Below are 20,669 nucleotides of genomic sequence, written 5' to 3'. Positions count from 1 at the left end.
CATCAAAGTATTGTTTGTTTACCTTTGCAGGGCCCAGTATACGGGATGAATCGTCTTCCTCCACAGCAGCATATGTATGCCTACCAACAATCAACACACACACCACCTCTTCAGTCAACTCCTGCATGCATAAATCCTCAAGAGCAGGTCTTTGGTGCTCCCATCCGGTTTGAGTCGCCAGCTACATCCTTACTCTCTCCGTACAGTGAAGAGTATTATGGTCACAATTTTCCTCAACCTACAGTCAATCCAACATTGCCAGAGCCTGGATATTTCACTAAGCCATGTGTCGATACATCCACACAGCCATCCAAGAGCAGTGAAAACAAGACTGTTGACCCCAAGATGAGTCCTGGGTCATTAAGGGATCTTAAAACACTGTTTTCCAAGAAGCAGGGTGAATGGGACTGCGATGTGTGCTGTGTAAGAAACGCTCCCACATCTGCAGTGTGTGTTGCCTGCAACAGTGCAGCTCCTTCTACAGCAAAGGAAAAACCTGTAGAGTCCCCACATGGCCAACAGTTGAAAAAGAAATGTGAAACTCCAAAGCCTCAGGTTTCATCCAAAGAAATGGATCTTAAAACACTGTTTTCCAAGAAGCAGGGTGAATGGGACTGCGATGTGTGCTGTGTAAGAAACGCTCCCACTTCTGCAGTGTGTGTTGCCTGCAACAGTGCAGCTCCTTCTACAGCAAAGGAAAAACCTGTAGAGTCCCCACATGGCCAACAGTTGAAAAAGAAATGTGAAACTCCAAAGCCTCAGGTTTCATCCAAAGAAATGGATCTTAAAACACTGTTTTCCAAGAAGCAGGGTGAATGGGACTGCGATGTGTGCTGTGTAAGAAACGCTCCCACTTCTGCAGTGTGTGTTGCCTGCAACAGTGCAGCTCCTTCTACAGCAAAGGAAAAACCTGTAGAGTCCCCACATGGCCAACAGTTGAAAAAGAAATGTGAAACTCCAAAGCCTCAGGTTTCATCCAAAGAAATGGATCTTAAAACACTGTTTTCCAAGAAGCAGGGTGAATGGGACTGCGATGTGTGCTGTGTAAGAAACGCTCCCACTTCTGCAGTGTGTGTTGCCTGCAACAGTGCAGCTCCTTCTACAGCAAAGGAAAAACCTGTAGAGGAACTCAAAGGCTCTGCGCCTGTGGCTCCTCCTGCCAAATCTTTTTCTTTTGGACTTACTGGAGACACTGATGTCAGCTCAATGGGCTTAGCATTTGGGTCTCAAAAAACTGTTTCTTTTCAATTTGGATCAAATGATGCTGCAGTAACATCTGCTGACCTTGCAGCTCAGGCTGATAAGAAAACTATTGAGGCTGATGCACCACATCATGCAAAAGTGTCAGCAACTCCAGCACTCCCTTTTGGCTCTGGTTTTGGCTCTCAGTTTGTCAAGAAAGAGGGTCAATGGGACTGTGATGCCTGCTTAGTGCCGAATGAGTCTTCAGCAACTGAATGTGTTTCTTGCAAATCCCCCTGCAGCACTGAGTTAGCTGCCATGTTTGGTAAAAAAGAGGGACAGTGGGATTGTGACACTTGCCTGGTAAGAAATGAAGGTACAGCTAGGCAGTGTGTCTCATGTCAGGCAGCAAACCCAAATATGAAGGGCAAGATCTCTACTGCACCATCAAGTTCCTCTTTTTCATTCAGTTTTGGTATTTCTAGCAAGCAACCTGCTGCAACAGGATTTAAAGCCAATTTCAATCCAGGTCCTGCTTTTCAGTTTGGTACAAGTAAGGAAAAAGCATCCTCAGACGGTTTCAAGTTTGTTGAGTCCTCTACAACTCAGACTGATAAGTCAAACATTTCAAATTTTTCATTCTCCATGCCAGTACCCGCTGGTGGTTTCAAGTTTGGCATTGCAGAATCTGAGGCATCCTCAGAAGGTTTCAAGTTTGTTGAGGTTTCATCCAAGGAAATGGATCTTGAAACACTGTTTTCCAAGAAGAAGGGTGAATGGGACTGCAATGTGTGCTGTGTAAGAAACGCTCCCACATCTGCAGTGTGTGTTGTCTGCAACAGTACAGCTCCTTCTACAGCAAAGGAAAAACCTGTAGAGTCCCCACATGTCCAACAGTTGAAAAATAAATGTGAAACTCCAAAGCCTCAAGTTTCATCCAAAGAAATGGATCTTAAAACACTGTTTTCCAAGAAGCAGGGTGAATGGGACTGCGATGTGTGCTGTGTAAGAAACGCTCCCACATCTGCAGTGTGTGTTGCCTGCAACAGTACAGCTCCTTCTACAGCAAAGGAAAAACCTGTAGAGTCCCCACATGTCCAACAGTTGAAAAAGAAATGTGAAACTCCAAAGCCTCAAGTTTCATCCAAAGAAATGGATCTTAAAACACTGTTTTCCAAGAAGCAGGGTGAATGGGACTGCGATGTGTGCTGTGTAAGAAACGCTCCCACTTCTGCAGTGTGTGTTGCCTGCAACAGTGCAGCTCCTTCTACGGCAAAGGAAAAACCTGTAGAGGAACTCAAAGGCTCTGCGCATGTGGCTCCTCCTGCCAAATCTTTTTCTTTTGGACTTACTGGAGACACCGATGTCAGCTCAAAGGGCTTAGCATTTGGGTCTCAAATACCAGTTTCTTTTCAATTTAGATCAAATGATGCTGCAGTAACATCTGTTGACCTTGCAGCTCAGGCTGATAAGAAAACTATTCAGGCTAAAGCACCACAACATGCGAAAGTGTCAGCAACTCCAGCACTCCCTTTTGGCTCTGGTTTTGGCTCTCAGTTTGTCAAGAAAGAGGGTCAATGGGACTGTGACTCCTGCTTAGTGAGGAATGAGGCTTCAGCAACTGAATGTGTTTCTTGCAAAGCGCCCTGCAGCACTGAGTTAGCTGCCATGTTTGGTAAAAAAGAGGGACAGTGGGATTGTGACACTTGTCTGACAAGAAATGAAGGTACAGCTAGGCAGTGTGTCTCGTGTCAGGCAGCAAACCCAAATATGAAAGGCAAGATCTCTACTGCACCATCAAGTTCTTCTTTTTCATTCAGTTTTGGTATTTCTAGCAAGCAACCTGCTGCAACAGGATTTACAGCCAATTTCAATCCAGGTCCTGCTTTTCAGTTTGGTACAAGTAAGGAAAAAGCATCCTCAGACGGTTTCAAGTTTGTTGAGTCCTCTACAACTCAGGCTGATAAGTCAAGCAGTTCCAATTTTTCATTCTCCATGCCAGTACCCGCTGGTGGTTTCAACTTTGGCATTGCAGAATCTGAGGCATCCTCAGAAGGTTTCAAGTTTGTTGAGGTTTCATCCAAAGAAATGGATCTTGAAACACTGTTTTCCAAGAAGAAGGGTGAATGGGACTGCGATGTGTGCTGTGTAAGAAACACTCCCACATCTGCAGTGTGTGTTGTCTGCAACAGTGCAGCTCCTTCTACAGCAAAGGAAAAAACAAAGTCAAGCAGTTCCAATTTTTCGTTTTCCATGCCAGTACCCGCTGGTGGTTTCAAGTTTGGCATTGCAGAATCTGAGGCAAACGCATCAGATGGACAGTCAGAAAATGGATCTGCATCTCACCTCCTGAAAAATATTGCTGAACTTCACAGAGAGAAGGAAAAAGAGGCAATCCCAAGTTCCTCAGATGAGCCCGTAGACACTGGTAGTCACGATAATAATCCCCTCCTTACCGGTAAGCCTGACTCTTTTAGTTTTGCAGACTTGGCAACGTGCTCACAAGGTAGTTTTCAGTTTGGCCAGGAGAATCCCACTTTCAAAGGCTTTGCAGGGGCTGGCCAGCAGCTGTTTACAGGAATTAATTCCAGCTCCAAGACAGACTCTGAAAGCACCACAACTGCTTTAGAATGTGATAATTACAATTTGCAAGAAGGAGCGCTCAAGAACTATGCTAATTCTTCTGTGTGCAATACCTCTTCGCAACCTGATCCAGTAGCAAAAAGTTTGTTCCATTTTGGCGAATCGTCCAGTTTTCTGCCTATTCTCAGTCCCTCCATGTCTCCATCTAAGCTGAACCAGAGCCAGGCTTCTGTTGGCACAGATGATGAACAAGAAGCATCGCAAGAGGAAGAGCGAGATGGTCAGTACTTTGAGCCTGTTGTGCCAACAAGTAAGCTATCTTCTGTGCCCATAGTTTATGAATAAAACTGTTTAGACCTCTTAGTTAAGATCATGGATGTCCAACCCTGTTCTCGGAGGGGTTCTGCCCTGTAGTTTTAGTTCCAACCCTACTCCCTGCAATTTTTCAAGTAGTCCTCGGTTGATCAAGATTTAGATGAGATCACAGATCTCAGTGTGTGTGTGCAGACTCTGATGGAGAGTGTGTGTGTTTGCAGACTCTGATGGAGAGTGTGTGTTTGCAGACTCTGATGGAGAGTGTGTGTGTCTGCAGACTCTGATGGAGAGTGTGTGTGTGCAGACTCTGATGGAGAGTGTGTGTGTGCAGACTCTGATGGAGAGTGTGTGTGTGTCTGCAGACTCTGATGGAGAGTGTGTGTTTGCAGACTCTGATGGAGAGTGTGTGTTTGCAGACTCTGATGGAGAGTGTGTGTTTGCAGACTCTGATGGAGAGTGTGTGTGTGTCTGCAGACTCTGATGGAGAGTGTGTGTTTGCAGACTCTGATGGAGAGTGTGTGTGTCTGCAGACTCTGATGGAGAGTGTGTGTGTGCAGACTCTGATGGAGAGTGTGTGTGTGCAGACTCTGATGGAGAGTGTGTGTGTGTTTGCAGACTCTGATGGAGAGTGTGTGTGTTTGCAGACTCTGATGGAGAGTGTGTGTGTGCAGACTCTGATGGAGAGTGTGTGTTTGCAGACTCTGATGGAGAGTGTGTGTGTGCAGACTCTGATGGAGAGTGTGTGTGTGCAGACTCTGATGGAGAGTGTGTGTTTGCAGACTCTGATGGAGAGTGTGTGTTTGCAGACTCTGATGGAGAGTGTGTGTTTGCAGACTCTGATGGAGAGTGTGTGTGTCTGCAGACTCTGATGGAGAGTGTGTGTGTGTGTGCAGACTCTGATGGAGAGTGTGTGTGTCTGCAGACTCTGATGGAGAGTGTGTGTTTGCAGACTCTGATGGAGAGTGTGTGTTTGCAGACTCTGATGGAGAGTGTGTGTTTGCAGACTCTGATGGAGAGTGTGTGTTTGCAGACTCTGATGGAGAGTGTGTGTGTGTGTTTGTAGACTCTGATGGAGAGTGTGTGTGTGCAGACTCTGATGGAGAGTGTGTGTTTGCAGACTCTGATGGAGAGTGTGTGTGTGTGCAGACTCTGATGGAGAGTGTGTGTGTCTGCAGACTCTGATGGAGAGTGTGTGTGTGTGCAGACTCTGATGGAGAGTGTGTGTGTCTGCAGACTCTAATGGAGAGTGTGTGTGTGCAGACTCTGATGGAGAGTGTGTGTTTGCAGACTCTGATGGAGAGTGTGTGTTTGCAGACTCTGATGGAGAGTGTGTGTGTGCAGACTCTGATGGAGAGTGTGTGTTTGCAGACTCTGATGGAGAGTGTGTGTTTGCAGACTCTGATGGAGAGTGTGTGTGTCTGCAGACTCTAATGGAGAGTGTGTGTGTGCAGACTCTGATGGAGTGTGTGTGTCTGCAGACTCTGATGGAGAGTGTGTGTGTGTGCAGACTCTGATGGAGAGTGTGTGTGTCTGCAGACTCTAATGGAGAGTGTGTGTGTGCAGACTCTGATGGAGAGTGTGTGTTTGCAGACTCTGATGGAGAGTGTGTGTGTGCAGACTCTGATGGAGAGTGTGTGTGTGCAGACTCTGATGGAGAGTGTGTGTTTGCAGACTCTGATGGAGAGTGTGTGTTTGCAGACTCTGATGGAGAGTGTGTGTGTCTGCAGACTCTGATGGAGAGTGTGTGTGTGTGTGCAGACTCTGATGGAGAGTGTGTGTGTCTGCAGACTCTGATGGAGAGTGTGTGTTTGCAGACTCTGATGGAGAGTGTGTGTTTGCAGACTCTGATGGAGAGTGTGTGTTTGCAGACTCTGATGGAGAGTGTGTGTTTGCAGACTCTGATGGAGAGTGTGTGTGTGTGTTTGTAGACTCTGATGGAGAGTGTGTGTGTGCAGACTCTGATGGAGAGTGTGTGTTTGCAGACTCTGATGGAGAGTGTGTGTGTGTGTGCAGACTCTGATGGAGAGTGTGTGTGTCTGCAGACTCTGATGGAGAGTGTGTGTGTGTGCAGACTCTGATGGAGAGTGTGTGTGTCTGCAGACTCTAATGGAGAGTGTGTGTGTGTGCAGACTCTGATGGAGAGTGTGTGTTTGCAGACTGATGGAGAGTGTGTGTTTGCAGACTCTGATGGAGAGCGTGTGTTTGCAGACTGATGGAGAGTGTGTGTTTGCAGACTCTGATGGAGAGAGTGTGTGTTTGCAGACTGATGGAGAGTGTGTGTTTGCAGACTCTGATGGAGAGCGTGTGTTTGCAGACTGATGGAGAGTGTGTGTGTGCAGACTCTGATGGAGAGTGTGTGTTTGCAGACTGATGGAGAGTGTGTGTTTGCAGACTCTGATGGAGAGCGTGTGTTTGCAGACTGATGGAGAGTGTGTGTTTGCAGACTCTGATGGAGAGTGTGTGTTTGCAGACTGATGGAGAGTGTGTGTTTGCAGACTCTGATGGAGAGAGTGTGTGTTTGCAGACTCTGGAGAGTGTGTGTGCAGACTCTGATGGAGAGTGTGTGTTTGCAGACTCTGATGGAGAGTGTGTGTGTCTGCAGACTCTGATGGAGAGTGTGTGTGTGTGTGTCTGCAGACTCTGATGGAGAGTGTGTGTGTTTGCAGACTCTGATGGAGAGTGTGTGTGTGCAGACTCTGATGGAGAGTGTGTGTGTGTGTGTCTGCAGACTCTGATGGAGAGTGTGTGTGTTTGCAGACTGATGGAGAGTGTGTGTTTGCAGACTCTGATGGAGAGTGTGTGTTTGCAGAGAGTGTGTGTTTGCAGACTCTGATGGAGAGTGTGTGTTCGCAGACTCTGATGGAGAGTGTGTGTTTGCAGACTGATGGAGAGTGTGTGTGTGCAGACTCTGATGGAGAGTGTGTGTTTGCAGACTCTGATGGAGAGTGTGTGTTTGCAGACTCTGGAGAGTGTGTGTGTGTGTGTGCAGACTCTGATGGAGAGTGTGTGTGTTTGCAGACTCTGATGGAGAGTGTGTGTGTGCAGACTCTGATGGAGAGTGTGTGTTTGCAGACTCTGATGGACAGTGTGTGTTTGCAGACTCTGATGGAGAGTGTGTGTTTGCAGACTCTGATGGACAGTGTGTGTTTGCAGACTCTGATGGACAGTGTGTGTGTGTGTGTGTGTGCAGACTCTGATGGAGAGTGTGTGTTTGCAGACTCTGATGGACAGTGTGTGTTTGCAGACTCTGATGGAGAGTGTGTGTGTGTGTGTGCAGACTCTGATGGAGAGTGTGTGTTTGCAGACTCTGATGGAGAGTGTGTGTGTGCAGACTCTGATGGAGAGTGTGTGTTTGCAGACTCTGATGGACAGTGTGTGTTTGCAGACTCTGATGGAGAGTGTGTGTGTGTGTGTGCAGACTCTGATGGAGAGTGTGTGTATTTGCAGACTCTGATGGAGAGTGTGTGTTTGCAGACTCTGATGGAGAGTGTGTGTCTGCAGACTCTGATGGAGAGTGTGTGTTTGCAGACTCTGATGGAGAGTGTGTGTGTGTTTGCAGACTCTGATGGAGAGTGTGTGTGTTTGCAGACTCTGATGGAGAGTGTGTGTTCGTAGACTCTGATGGAGTGTGTGTGTTTGCAGACTCTGATGGAGAGTGTGTGTTTGCAGACTCTGATGGAGAGTGTGTGTGTGTTTGCAGACTCTGATGGAGAGTGTGTGTGTTTGCAGACTCTGATGGAGAGTGTGTGTTCGTAGACTCTGATGGAGAGTGTGTGTGTTTGCAGACTCTGATGGAGTGTGTGTGTGTGTGTGTGTGCAGACTCTGATGGAGAGTGTGTGTGTGTGTGCAGACTCTGATGGAGAGTGTGTGTTTGCAGACTCTGATGGAGAGAGTGTGTGTGTTTGCAGACTCTGATGGAGTGTGTGTGTGTGTGTGCAGACTCTGTTGGAGTGTGTGTGTGTGTGTGTGCAGACTCTGATGGAGAGTGTGTGTGTGTGTGTGCAGACTCTGATGGAGAGTGTGTGTTTGCAGACTCTGATGGAGAGTGTGTGTGTGCAGACTCTGATGGAGAGTGTGTGTTTGCAGACTCTGATGGAGAGAGTGTGTGTGTTCGTAGACTCTGATGGAGAGTGTGTGTGTGTGCAGACTCTGATGGAGTGTGTGTGTGTGTGTGTGTGTGTGTGTGCAGACTCTGATGGAGAGTGTGTGTGTGTGTGCAGACTCTGATGGAGAGTGTGTGTTTGCAGACTCTGATGGAGAGTGTGTGTGTTTGCAGACTCTGATGGAGAGTGTGTGTTTGCAGACTCTGATGGAGAGTGTGTGTGTGCAGACTCTGATGGAGAGTGTGTGTTTGCAGACTCTGATGGAGAGTGTGTGTTTGCAGACTCTGATGGAGAGTGTGTGTCTGCAGACTCTGATGGAGAGTGTGTGTGTTTGCAGACTCTGATGGAGTGTGTGTGTGTGTGTGCAGACTCTGATGGAGAGTGTGTGTCTGCAGACTCTGATGGAGAGTGTGTGTTTGCAGAGAGTGTGTGTGTGTCTGCAGACTCTGATGGAGAGTGTGTGTGTTTGCAGACTGATGGAGAGTGTGTGTTTGCAGAGAGTGTGTGTCTGCAGACTCTGATGGAGAGTGTGTGTGTTTGCAGTCTCTGATGGAGAGTGTGTGTTTGCAGACTCTGATGGAGAGTGTGTGTTTGCAGAGAGTGTGTGTTTGCAGACTCTGATGGAGAGTGTGTGTGCAGACTCTGATGGAGAGTGAGTGTGTGCAGACTCTGATGGAGAGTGTGTGTGTGCAGACTCTGATGGAGAGTGTGTGTTTGCAGACTCTGATGGAGAGTGTGTGTGTTTGCAGACTCTGATGGAGAGTGTGTGTGTTTGCAGACTCTGATGGAGAGTGTGTGTGTTTGCAGACTCTGATGGAGAGTGTGTGTTTGTGTTTGTGCAGACTCTGATGGAGAGTGTGTGTGTGTGTGTGCAGACTCTGATGGAGAGTGTGTGTGTGTTTGCAGACTCTGATGGAGAGTGTGTGTGTGCAGACTCTGATGGAGAGTGTGTGTTTGCAGACTCTGATGGAGAGTGTGTGTTTGCAGACTCTGATGGAGAGTGTGTGTGTGTTTGCAGACTCTGATGGAGAGTGTGTGTGTGCAGACTCTGATGGAGAGTGTGTGTTTGCAGACTCTGATGGAGAGTGTGTGTGTGTTTGCAGACTCTGATGGAGAGTGTGTGTGTGCAGACTCTGATGGAGAGTGTGTGTTTGCAGACTCTGATGGAGAGTGTGTGTTTGCAGAATCTGATGGAGAGTGTGTGTTTGCAGACTCTGATGGAGAGTGTGTGTGTGTGTGTGTGTGCAGACTCTGATGGAGAGTGTGTGTGTTTGCAGACTCTGATGGAGAGTGTGTGTGTTTGCAGACTCTGATGGAGAGTGTGTGTGTTTGCAGACTCTGATGGAGAGTGTGTGTTTGCAGAGAGTGTGTGTTTGCAGACTCTGGAGAGTGTGTGTTTGCAGACTCTGATGGAGAGTGTGTGTGTTTGCAGACTCTGATGGAGAGTGTGTGTGTCTGCAGACTCTGATGGAGAGTGTGTGTGTCTGCAGACTCTGATGGAGTGTGTGTGTGCAGACTCTGATGAAGAGTGTGTGTTTGCAGACTCTGATGGAGAGTGTGTGTTTGAAGACTCTGATGGAGAGTGTGTGTGTCTGCAGACTCTGATGGAGAGTGTGTGTGTGCAGACTCTGATGGAGAGTGTGTGTGTGTGTGTCTGCAGACTCTGATGGAGAGTGTGTGTGTTTGCAGACTGATGGAGAGTGTGTGTTTGCAGAGAGTGTGTGTTTGCAGACTCTGATGGAGAGTGTGTGTTTGCAGAGTGTGTGTGTCTGCAGACTCTGATGGAAAGTGTGTGTGTGCAGACTCTGATGGAGAGTGTGTGTGTGTGTGTGTCTGCAGACTCTGATGGAGAGTGTGTGTGTTTGCAGACTCTGATGGAGAGTGTGTGTTTGCAGAGAGTGTGTGTCTGCAGACTCTGATGGAGAGTGTGTGTGTTTGCAGACTGATGGAGAGTGTGTGTTTGCAGAGAGTGTGTGTTTGCAGACTCTGATGGAGAGTGTGTGTTTGCAGAGAGTGTGTGTCTGCAGACTCTGATGGAGAGTGTGTGTGTCTGCAGACTCTGATGGAAAGTGTGTGTGTGCAGACTCTGATGGAGAGTGTGTGTGTGTGTGTGTCTGCAGACTCTGATGGAGAGTGTGTGTGTTTGCAGACTCTGATGGAGAGTGTGTGTGTGCAGACTCTGATGGAGAGTGTGTGTGTGTGTGTCTGCAGACTCTGATGGAGAGTGTGTGTGTTTGCAGACTGATGGAGAGTGTGTGTTTGCAGACTCTGATGGAGAGTGTGTGTTTGCAGAGAGTGTGTGTTTGCAGACTCTGGAGAGTGTGTGTGCAGACTCTGATGGAGAGTGTGTGTGTGCAGACTCTGATGGAGAGTGTGTGTTCGCAGACTCTGATGGAGAGTGTGTGTTTGCAGACTCTGATGGAGAGTGTGTGTGTGCAGACTCTGATGGAGAGTGTGTGTTTGCAGACTCTGATGGAGAGTGTGTGTTTGCAGACTCTGATGGAGAGTGTGTGTGTGTTTGCAGACTCTGATGGAGAGTGTGTGTGTGCAGACTCTGATGGAGAGTGTGTGTTTGCAGACTCTGATGGAGAGTGTGTGTGTGTTTGCAGACTCTGATGGAGAGTGTGTGTGTGCAGACTCTGATGGAGAGTGTGTGTTTGCAGACTCTGATGGAGAGTGTGTGTTTGCAGAATCTGATGGAGAGTGTGTGTTTGCAGACTCTGATGGAGAGTGTGTGTGTGTGTGTGTGTGCAGACTCTGATGGAGAGTGTGTGTGTTTGCAGACTCTGATGGAGAGTGTGTGTGTTTGCAGACTCTGATGGAGAGTGTGTGTTTGCAGAGAGTGTGTGTTTGCAGACTCTGGAGAGTGTGTGTTTGCAGACTCTGATGGAGAGTGTGTGTGTTTGCAGACTCTGATGGAGAGTGTGTGTGTCTGCAGACTCTGATGGAGAGTGTGTGTGTCTGCAGACTCTGATGGAGTGTGTGTGTGCAGACTCTGATGAAGAGTGTGTGTTTGCAGACTCTGATGGAGAGTGTGTGTTTGAAGACTCTGATGGAGAGTGTGTGTGTCTGCAGACTCTGATGGAGAGTGTGTGTGTGCAGACTCTGATGGAGAGTGTGTGTGTGTGTGTCTGCAGACTCTGATGGAGAGTGTGTGTGTTTGCAGACTGATGGAGAGTGTGTGTTTGCAGAGAGTGTGTGTTTGCAGACTCTGATGGAGAGTGTGTGTTTGCAGAGTGTGTGTGTCTGCAGACTCTGATGGAAAGTGTGTGTGTGCAGACTCTGATGGAGAGTGTGTGTGTGTGTGTGTCTGCAGACTCTGATGGAGAGTGTGTGTGTTTGCAGACTCTGATGGAGAGTGTGTGTTTGCAGAGAGTGTGTGTCTGCAGACTCTGATGGAGAGTGTGTGTGTTTGCAGACTGATGGAGAGTGTGTGTTTGCAGAGAGTGTGTGTTTGCAGACTCTGATGGAGAGTGTGTGTTTGCAGAGAGTGTGTGTCTGCAGACTCTGATGGAGAGTGTGTGTGTCTGCAGACTCTGATGGAAAGTGTGTGTGTGCAGACTCTGATGGAGAGTGTGTGTGTGTGTGTGTCTGCAGACTCTGATGGAGAGTGTGTGTGTTTGCAGACTCTGATGGAGAGTGTGTGTGTGCAGACTCTGATGGAGAGTGTGTGTGTGTGTGTTTGCAGACTCTGATGGAGAGTGTGTGTGTCTGCAGACTCTGATGGAGAGTGTGTGTTTGCAGACTCTGATGGAGAGTGTGTGTGTTTGCAGACTCTGATGGAGAGAGTGTGTGTTTGCAGACTGATGGAGAGTGTGTGTTTGCAGACTCTGATGGAGAGTGTGTGTTTGCAGAGAGTGTGTGTTTGCAGACTCTGGAGAGTGTGTGTGCAGACTCTGATGGAGAGTGTGTGTGTGCAGACTCTGATGGAGAGTGTGTGTTCGCAGACTCTGATGGAGAGTGTGTGTTTGCAGACTCTGATGGAGAGTGTGTGTTTGCAGACTCTGGAGAGTGTGTGTGTGTGTGTGTGTGCAGACTCTGATGGAGAGTGTGTGTGTTTGCAGACTCTGATGGAGAGTGTGTGTTTGCAGACTCTGATGGACAGTGTGTGTTTGCAGACTCTGATGGACAGTGTGTGTTTGCAGACTCTGATGGAGAGTGTGTGTGTGTGTGTGTGCAGACTCTGATGGAGTGTGTGTGTGTGTGTGTGTGTGTGCAGACTCTGATGGAGAGTGTGTGTGTGTGTTTGCAGACTCTGATGGAGAGTGTGTGTGTGTGTTTGCAGACTCTGATGGAGAGTGTGTGTTTGCAGACTCTGATGGAGAGTGTGTGTTTGCAGACTCTGATGGAGAGTGTGTGTGTGTGTGTGTGCAGACTCTGATGGAGAGTGTGTGTGTGTGTTTGCAGACTCTGATGGAGAGTGTGTGTTTGCAGACTCTGATGGAGAGTGTGTGTGTGCAGACTCTGATGGAGATTGTGTGTTTGCAGACTCTGATGGACAGTGTGTGTTTGCAGACTCTGATGGAGAGTGTGTGTGTGCAGACTCTGATGGGGAGTGTGTGTTTGCAGACTCTGATGGACAGTGTGTATTTGCAGACTCTGATGGAGAGTGTGTGTCTGCAGACTCTGATGGAGAGTGTGTGTTTGCAGACTCTGATGGAGAGTGTGTGTGTGTGTGCAGACTCTGATGGAGTGTGTGTGTTTGCAGACTCTGATGGAGAGTGTGTGTTTGCAGACTCTGATGGAGAGTGTGTGTGTGCAGACTCTGATGGAGAGTGTGTGTGTGCAGACTCTGATGGAGAGTGTGTGTTTGCAGACTCTGATGGAGAGTGTGTGTGTGCAGACTCTGATGGAGAGTGTGTGTTTGCAGACTCTGATGGACAGTGTGTATTTGCAGACTCTGATGGAGAGTGTGTGTCTGCAGACTCTGATGGAGAGTGTGTGTTTGCAGACTCTGATGGAGAGTGTGTGTGTGTGTGCAGACTCTGATGGAGTGTGTGTGTTTGCAGACTCTGATGGAGAGTGTGTGTTTGCAGACTCTGATGGAGAGTGTGTGTGTGTTTGCAGACTCTGATGGAGAGTGTGTGTGTGCAGACTCTGATGGAGAGTGTGTGTTTGCAGACTCTGATGGAGAGTGTGTGTGTGTTTGCAGACTCTGATGGAGAGTGTGTGTGTGCAGACTCTGATGGAGTGTGTGTGTTTGCAGACTCTGATGGAGAGTGTGTGTTTGCAGACTCTGATGGAGAGTGTGTGTGTTTGCAGACTCTGATGGAGAGTGTGTGTTCGTAGACTCTGATGGAGAGTGTGTGTGTTTGCAGACTCTGATGGAGTGTGTGTGTGTGTGTGTGTGTGCAGACTCTGATGGAGAGTGTGTGTGTGTGTGCAGACTCTGATGGAGAGTGTGTGTTTGCAGACTCTGATGGAGAGAGTGTGTGTGTTTGCAGACTCTGATGGAGTGTGTGTGTGTGTGTGCAGACTCTGATGGAGTGTGTGTGTGTGTGTGTGCAGACTCTGATGGAGAGTGTGTGTGTGTGTGCAGACTCTGATGGAGAGTGTGTGTTTGCAGACTCTGATGGAGAGTGTGTGTTTGCAGACTCTGATGGAGAGTGTGTGTGTGTGTGCAGACTCTGATGGAGAGAGTGTGTCTGTTCGTAGACTCTGATGGAGAGTGTGTGTGTGTGCAGACTCTGATGGAGTGTGTGTGTGTGTGTGTGTGTGTGCAGACTCTGATGGAGAGTGTGTGTGTGTGTGCAGACTCTGATGGAGAGTGTGTGTTTGCAGACTCTGATGGAGAGTGTGTGTGTTTGCAGACTCTGATGGAGAGTGTGTGTTTGCAGACTCTGATGGAGAGTGTGTGTTTGCAGACTCTGATGGAGAGTGTGTGTTTGCAGACTCTGATGGAGAGTGTGTGTCTGCAGACTCTGATGGAGAGTGTGTGTGTTTGCAGACTCTGATGGAGTGTGTGTGTGTGTGTGTGTGTGTGTGTGCAGACTCTGATGGAGAGTGTGTGTGTGTGTGCAGACTCTGATGGAGAGTGTGTGTTTGCAGACTCTGATGGAGAGTGTGTGTGTGTGTGCAGACTCTGATGGAGAGTGTGTGTCTGCAGACTCTGATGGAGAGTGTGTGTGTGTGCAGACTCTGATGGAGTGTGTGTGTGTGTGTGTGTGTGTGCAGACTCTGATGGAGAGTGTGTGTGTGTGTGCAGACTCTGATGGAGAGTGTGTGTGTTTGCAGACTCTGATGGAGTGTGTGTGTGTGTGCGCAGACTCTGATGGAGAGTGTGTGTTTGCAGAGAGTGTGTGTTTGCAGACTCTGATGGAGAGTGTGTGTTTGCAGACTGATGGAGAGTGTGTGTTTGCAGAGAGTGTGTGTCTGCAGACTCTGATGGAGAGTGTGTGTGTTTGCAGTCTCTGATGGAGAGTGTGTGTTTGCAGAGAGTGGGTGTTTGCAGACTCTGATGGAGAGTGTGTGTGTGCAGACTCTGATGGAGAGTGTGTGTGTGCAGACTCTGATGGAGAGTGTGTGTGTGCAGACTCTGATGGAGAGTGTGTGTGTGCAGACTCTGATGGAGAGTGTGTGTGTGCAGACTCTGATGGAGAGTGTGTGTTTGCAGACTCTGATGGAGAGTGTGTGTGTTTGCAGACTCTGATGGAGAGTGTGTGTGTTTGCAGACTCTGATGGAGAGTGTGTGTGTTTGCAGACTCTGATGGAGAGTGTGTGTATGTGTCTGCAGACTCTGATGGAGAGTGTGTGTTTGTGTTTGTGCAGACTCTGATGGAGAGTGTGTGTGTGTGTGTGTGCAGACTCTGACGGAGAGTGTGTGTGTGTTTGCAGACTCTGATGGAGAGTGTGTGTGTGCAGACTCTGATGGAGAGTGTGTGTTTGCAGACTCTGATGGAGAGTGTGTGTGTGCAGACTCTGATGGAGAGTGTGTGTTTGCAGACTCTGATGGAGAGTGTGTGTTTGCAGAATCTGATGGAGAGTGTGTGTTTGCAGAGAGTGTGTGTTTGCAGACTCTGATGGAGAGTGTGTGTGTGTGTGTGTGTGCAGACTCTGATGGAGAGTGTGTGTGTTTGCAGACTCTGATGGAGAGTGTGTGTGTTTGCAGACTCTGATGGAGAGTGTGTGTTTGCAGAGAGTGTGTGTTTGCAGACTCTGGAGAGTGTGTGTTTGCAGACTCTGATGGAGAGTGTGTGTGTGTCTGCAGACTCTGATGGAGAGTGTGTGTTTGCAGACTCTGATGGAGAGTGTGTGTTTGCAGACTCTGATGGAGAGTGTGTGTTTGCAGACTCTGATGGAGAGTGTGTGTTTGCAGACTCTGATGGAGAGTGTGTGTGTGTTTGCAGACTCTGATGGAGAGTGTGTGTGTGTTTGCAGACTCTGATGGAGAGTGTGTGTTTGCAGACTCTGATGGAGAGTGTGTGTTTCTGCAGACTCTGATGGAGAGTGTGTGTTTGCAGACTCTGATGGAGAGTGTGTGTGTCTGCAGACTCTGATGGAGAGTGTGTGTGTGCAGACTCTGATGGAGAGTGTGTGTTTGCAGACTCTGATGGAGAGTGTGTGTGTGTTTGCAGACTCTGATGGAGAGTGTGTGTGTGCAGACTCTGATGGAGAGTGTGTGTGTGCAGACTCTGATGGAGAGTGTGTGTTTGCAGACTCTGATGGAGAGTGTGTGTTTGCAGACTCTGATGGAGAGTGTGTGTGTGTTTGCAGACTCTGATGGAGAGTGTGTGTTTGCAGACTCTGATGGAGAGTGTGTGTTTGCAGACTCTGATGGAGAGTGTGTGTGTGCAGACTCTGATGGAGAGTGTGTGTGTGTGCAGACTCTGATGGAGAGTGTGTGTGTCTGCAGACTCTGATGGAGAGTGTGTGTGTGTGCAGACTCTGATGGAGAGTGTGTGTGTCTGCAGACTCTGATGGAGAGTGTGTGTTTGCAGACTCTGATGGAGAGTGTGTGTGTGTGCAGACTCTGATGGAGAGTGTGTGTTTGCAGACTGATGGAGAGTGTGTGTTTGCAGACTCTGATGGAGAGCGTGTGTTTGCAGAGAGTGTGTGTTTGCAGACTCTGAAGAGTGTGTGTGCAGACTCTGATGGAGAGTGTGTGTTTGCAGACTCTGATGGAGAGTGTGTGTTTGCAGACTCTGATGGAGAGTGTGTGTCTGCAGACTCTGATGGAGAGTGTGTGTCTGCAGACTCTGATGGAGAGTGTGTGTGCAGACTCTGATGGAGAGTGTGTGTGTGTGTGTCTGCAGACTCTGATGGAGAGTGTGTGTTTTTGCAGACTCTGTTGGAGAGTGTGTGTGTGCAGACTCTGATGGAGAGTGTGTGTGTGTGTGTCTGCAGACTCTGATGTAGAGTGTGTGTTTGCAGACTCTGATGGAGAGTGTGTGTTTGCAGAGAGTGTGTGTGCAGACTCTGATGGAGAGTGTGTGTGTGCAGACTCTGATGGAGAGTGTGTGTGTGTGTGTGTGTGCAGACTCTGATGGAGAGTGTGTGTTTGCAGACTCTGATAGACAGTGTGTGTTTGCAGACTCTGATGGAGAGTGTGTGTGTGTGTGTGTGCAGACTCTGATGGAGTGTGTGTGTGTGCAGACTCTGATGGAGAGTGTGTGTTTGCAGACTCTGATGGACAGTGTGTGTTTGCAGACTCTGATGGAGAGTGTGTGTGTGTGTGTGCAGACTCTGATGGAGAGTGTGTGTGTTTGCAGACTCTGATGGACAGTGTGTGTTAGCAGACTCTGATGGACAGTGTGTGTTTGCAGACTCTGATGGACAGTGTGTGTTTGCAGACTCTGATGGAGAGTGTGTGTGTGTGTGCAGACTCTGATGGAGAGTGTGTGTATTTGCAGACTCTGATGGAGAGTGTGTGTTTGCAGACTCTGAATTTGTGTATACCAGTGGTTCTTTCAATGCGAGCCAATGAGGTTTGTGCAGTTTTTTCAATGTGCTTATTCAACCCAAAAAATGTTTCTTGCTGGCAAATCAGATTTGAGTGGGGAGGACAAGAATTTGAGTGAAAACTACTTTTTTTTTTTTTTTTGCGATGTTTTGCACAATGCAAATCACAATCACATGGAAACCTTTTATGGTGCTTGTATGTGCCATTTGAGCTTGAAGGTTACAATCCTCATACAATAAAATGAGAACCACTTGTGTATACAATATTTAAGACATCATTAAAACCCTTTTTTTTTTTTTCTTTCAGCATATAATTCACAGTATCTTCTACGCCCTGCTGCAAATGTTACACCAACAAAGGTAGTGGAGTGATTTTCATGTAAATGCAATATATTGTACCTTTTTATTTACCAAGAAAAAGCACAGAGAATCAATATCAAAGTATTGTTTGTTTACCTCTGCAGGGCCCAGTATACGGGATGAATCGTCTTCCTCCACAGCAGCATATGTATGCTTACCAACAATCAACACACACACCACCTCTTCAGTCAACTCCTGCATGCATATATCCTCAAGAGCAGGTCTTTGGTGCTCCCATCCGGTTTGAGTCGCCAGCTACATCCTTACTCTCTCCATACAGTGAAGAGTATTATGGTCACAATTTTCCTCAACCTACAGTCAATCCAACATTGCCAGAGCCTGGATATTTCACTAAGCCATGTGTCGATACATCCACACAGCCATCCAAGAGCAGTGAAAACAAGACTGTTGACCCCAAGATGAGTCCTGGGTCATTAAGGGATCTTAAAACACTGTTTTCCAAGAAGCAGGGTGAATGGGACTGCGATGTGTGCTGTGTAAGAAACGCTCCCACTTCTGCAGTGTGTGTTGCCTGCAACAGTGCAGCTCCTTCTACGGCAAAGGAAAAACCTGTAGAGGAACTCAAAGGCTCTGCGCCTGTGGCTCCTCCTGCCAAATCTTTTTCTTTTGGACTTACTGGAGACACTGATGTCAGCTCAATGGGCTTAGCATTTGGGTCTCAAAAAACTGTTTCTTTTCAATTTGGATCAAATGATGCTGCAGTAACATCTGTTGACCTTGCAGCTCAGGCTGATAAGAAAACTACTGAGGCTGATGCACCACATCATGCAAAAGTGTCAGCAACTCCAGCACTCCCTTTTGGCTCTGGTTTTGGCTCTCAGTTTGTCAAGAAAGAGGGTCAATGGGACTGTGACTCCTGCTTAGTGCCGAATGAGGCTTCAGCAACTGAATGTGTTTCTTGCAAAGCCCCCTGCAGCACTGAGTTAGCTGCCATGTTTGGTAAAAAAGAGGGACAGTGGGATTGTGACACTTGTCTGACAAGAAATGAAGGTACAGCTAGGCAGTGTGTCTCATGTCAGGCAGCAAACCCAAATATGAAAGGCAAGATCTCTACTGCACCATCAAGTTCCTCTTTTTCATTCAGTTTTGGTATTTCTAGCAAGCAACCTGCTGCAACAGGATTTACAGCCAATTTCAATCCAGGTCCTGCTTTTCAGTTTGGTACAAGTAAGGAAAAAGCATCCTCAGAAGGTTTCAAGTTTGTTGAGTCCTCTACAACTCAGGCTGATAAGTCAAGCAGTTCCAATTTTTCATTCTCCATGCCAGTACCCGCTGGTGGTTTCAACTTTGGCATTGCAGAATCTGAGGCATCCTCAGAAGGTTTCAAGTTTGTTGAGGTTTCATCCAAAGAAATGGATCTTGAAACACTGTTTTCCAAGAAGAAGGGTGAATGGGACTGCGATGTGTGCTGTGTAAGAAACACTCCCACATCTGCAGTGTGTGTTGTCTGCAACAGTGCAGCTCCTTCTACAGCAAAGGAAAAAACAAAGTCAAGCAGTTCCAATTTTTCGTTTTCCATGCCAGTGCCCGCTGGTGGTTTCAAGTTTGACATTGCAGAATCTGAGGCAAACGCATCAGATGGACAGTCAGAAAATGGATCTGCATCTCACCTCCTGAAAAATATAGCTGAACTTCACAGAGAGAAGGAAAAAGAGGCAATCCCAAGTTCCTCAGATGAGCCCGTAGACACTGGTAGTCACGATAATAATCCCCTCCTTACCGGTAAGCCTGACTCTTTTAGTTTTGCAGACTTGGCAACGTGCTCACAAGGTAGTTTTCAGTTTGGCCAGGAGGATCCCACTTTCAAAGGCTTTGCAGGGGCTGGCCAGCAGCTGTTTACAGGAATTAATTCCAGCTCCAAGACAGACTCTGAAAGCACCACAACTGCTTTAGAATGTGATAATTACAATTTGCAAGAAGGAGCGCTCAAGAACTATGCTAATTCTTCTGTGTGCAATACCTCTTCGCAACCTGATCCAGTAGCAAAAAGTTTGTTCCATTTTGGCGAATCGTCCAGTTTTCTGCCTATTCTCAGTCCCTCCATGTCTCCATCTAAGCTGAACCAGAGCCAGGCTTCTGTTGGCACAGATGATGAACAAGAAGCATCGCAAGAGGAAGAGCGAGATGGTCAGTACTTTGAGCCTGTTGTGCCAACAAGTAAGCTATCTTCTGTGCCCATAGTTTATGAATAAAACTGTTTAGACCTCTTAGTTAAGATCATGGATGTCCAACCCTGTTCTCAGAGGGGTTCTGCCCTGTAGTTTTAGTTCCAACCCTACTCCCTGCAATTTTTCAAGTAGTCCTCGGTTGATCAAGATTTAGATGAGATCACAGATCTCAGTGTGTGTGTGCAGACTCTGATGGAGAGTGTGTGTGTTTGCAGACTCTGATGGAGAGTGTGTGTGTCTGCAGACTCTGATGGAGAGTGTGTGTGTGCAGACTCTGATGGAGAGTGTGTGTGTGCAGACTCTGATGGAGAGTGTGTGTGTGTCTGCAGACTCTGATGGAGAGTGTGTGTTTGCAGACTCTGATGGAGAGTGTGTGTTTGCAGACTCTGATGGAGAGTGTGTGTGTCTGCAGACTCTGATGGAGAGTGTGTGTTTGCAGACTCTGATGGAGAGTGTGTGTGTCTGCAGACTCTGATGGAGAGTGTGTGTTTGCAGACTCTGATGGAGAGTGTGTGTGTGCAGACTCTGATGGAGAGTGTGTGTTTGCAGACTCTGATGGAGAGTGTGTGTTTGCAGACTCTGATGGAGAGTGTGTGTTTGCAGACTCTGATGGAGAGTGTGTGTGTGTGTGTGTGTGCAGACTCTGATGGAGAGTGTGTGTGTTTGCAGACTCTGATGGAGAGTGTGTGTTTGCAGAGAGTGTGTGTTTGCAGACTCTGGAGAGTGTGTGTTTGCAGACTCTGATGGAGAGTGTGTGTGTTTGCAGACTCTGATGGAGAGTGTGTGTGTCTGCAGACTCTGATGGAGAGTGTGTGTGTCTGCAGACTCTGATGGAGAGTGTGTGTGTCTGCAGACTCTGATGGAGAGTGTGTGTTTGCAGACTCTGATGGAGAGTGTGTGTTTGCAGACTCTGATGGAGAGTGTGTGTGTCTGCAGACTCTGATGGAGAGTGTGTGTGTGCAGACACTGATGGAGAGTGTGTGTGTGCAGACTCTGATGGAGAGTGTGTGTGTCTGCAGACTCTGATGGAGAGTGTGT

General features: G+C 47.8%; 1 protein-coding gene across 1 annotated transcript in view; it reads left to right on the top strand.

The window, feature by feature from the left end:
- The window catches only part of LOC311088041 (E3 SUMO-protein ligase RanBP2-like), a 210,478-nt gene that overhangs the window by 129,768 nt on the left and 60,041 nt on the right, over nucleotides 1–20,669 (top strand). The window contains exons 19-21 of the mRNA XM_084121678.1: nucleotides 31–4,075; nucleotides 17,390–17,442; nucleotides 17,547–19,590. Coding sequence (XP_083977804.1) covers nucleotides 31–4,075; nucleotides 17,390–17,442; nucleotides 17,547–19,590 — 6,142 coding nt within the window. The remainder of the gene's footprint in view (nucleotides 1–30; nucleotides 4,076–17,389; nucleotides 17,443–17,546; nucleotides 19,591–20,669) is intronic.

Source organism: Abramis brama (assembly GCF_963993115.1).
Source record: "Abramis brama genome assembly, chromosome: 8".
NCBI lineage: Eukaryota > Metazoa > Chordata > Actinopteri > Cypriniformes > Leuciscidae > Abramis > Abramis brama.
This window is presented reverse-complemented; position numbering and strand designations above follow the sequence as displayed.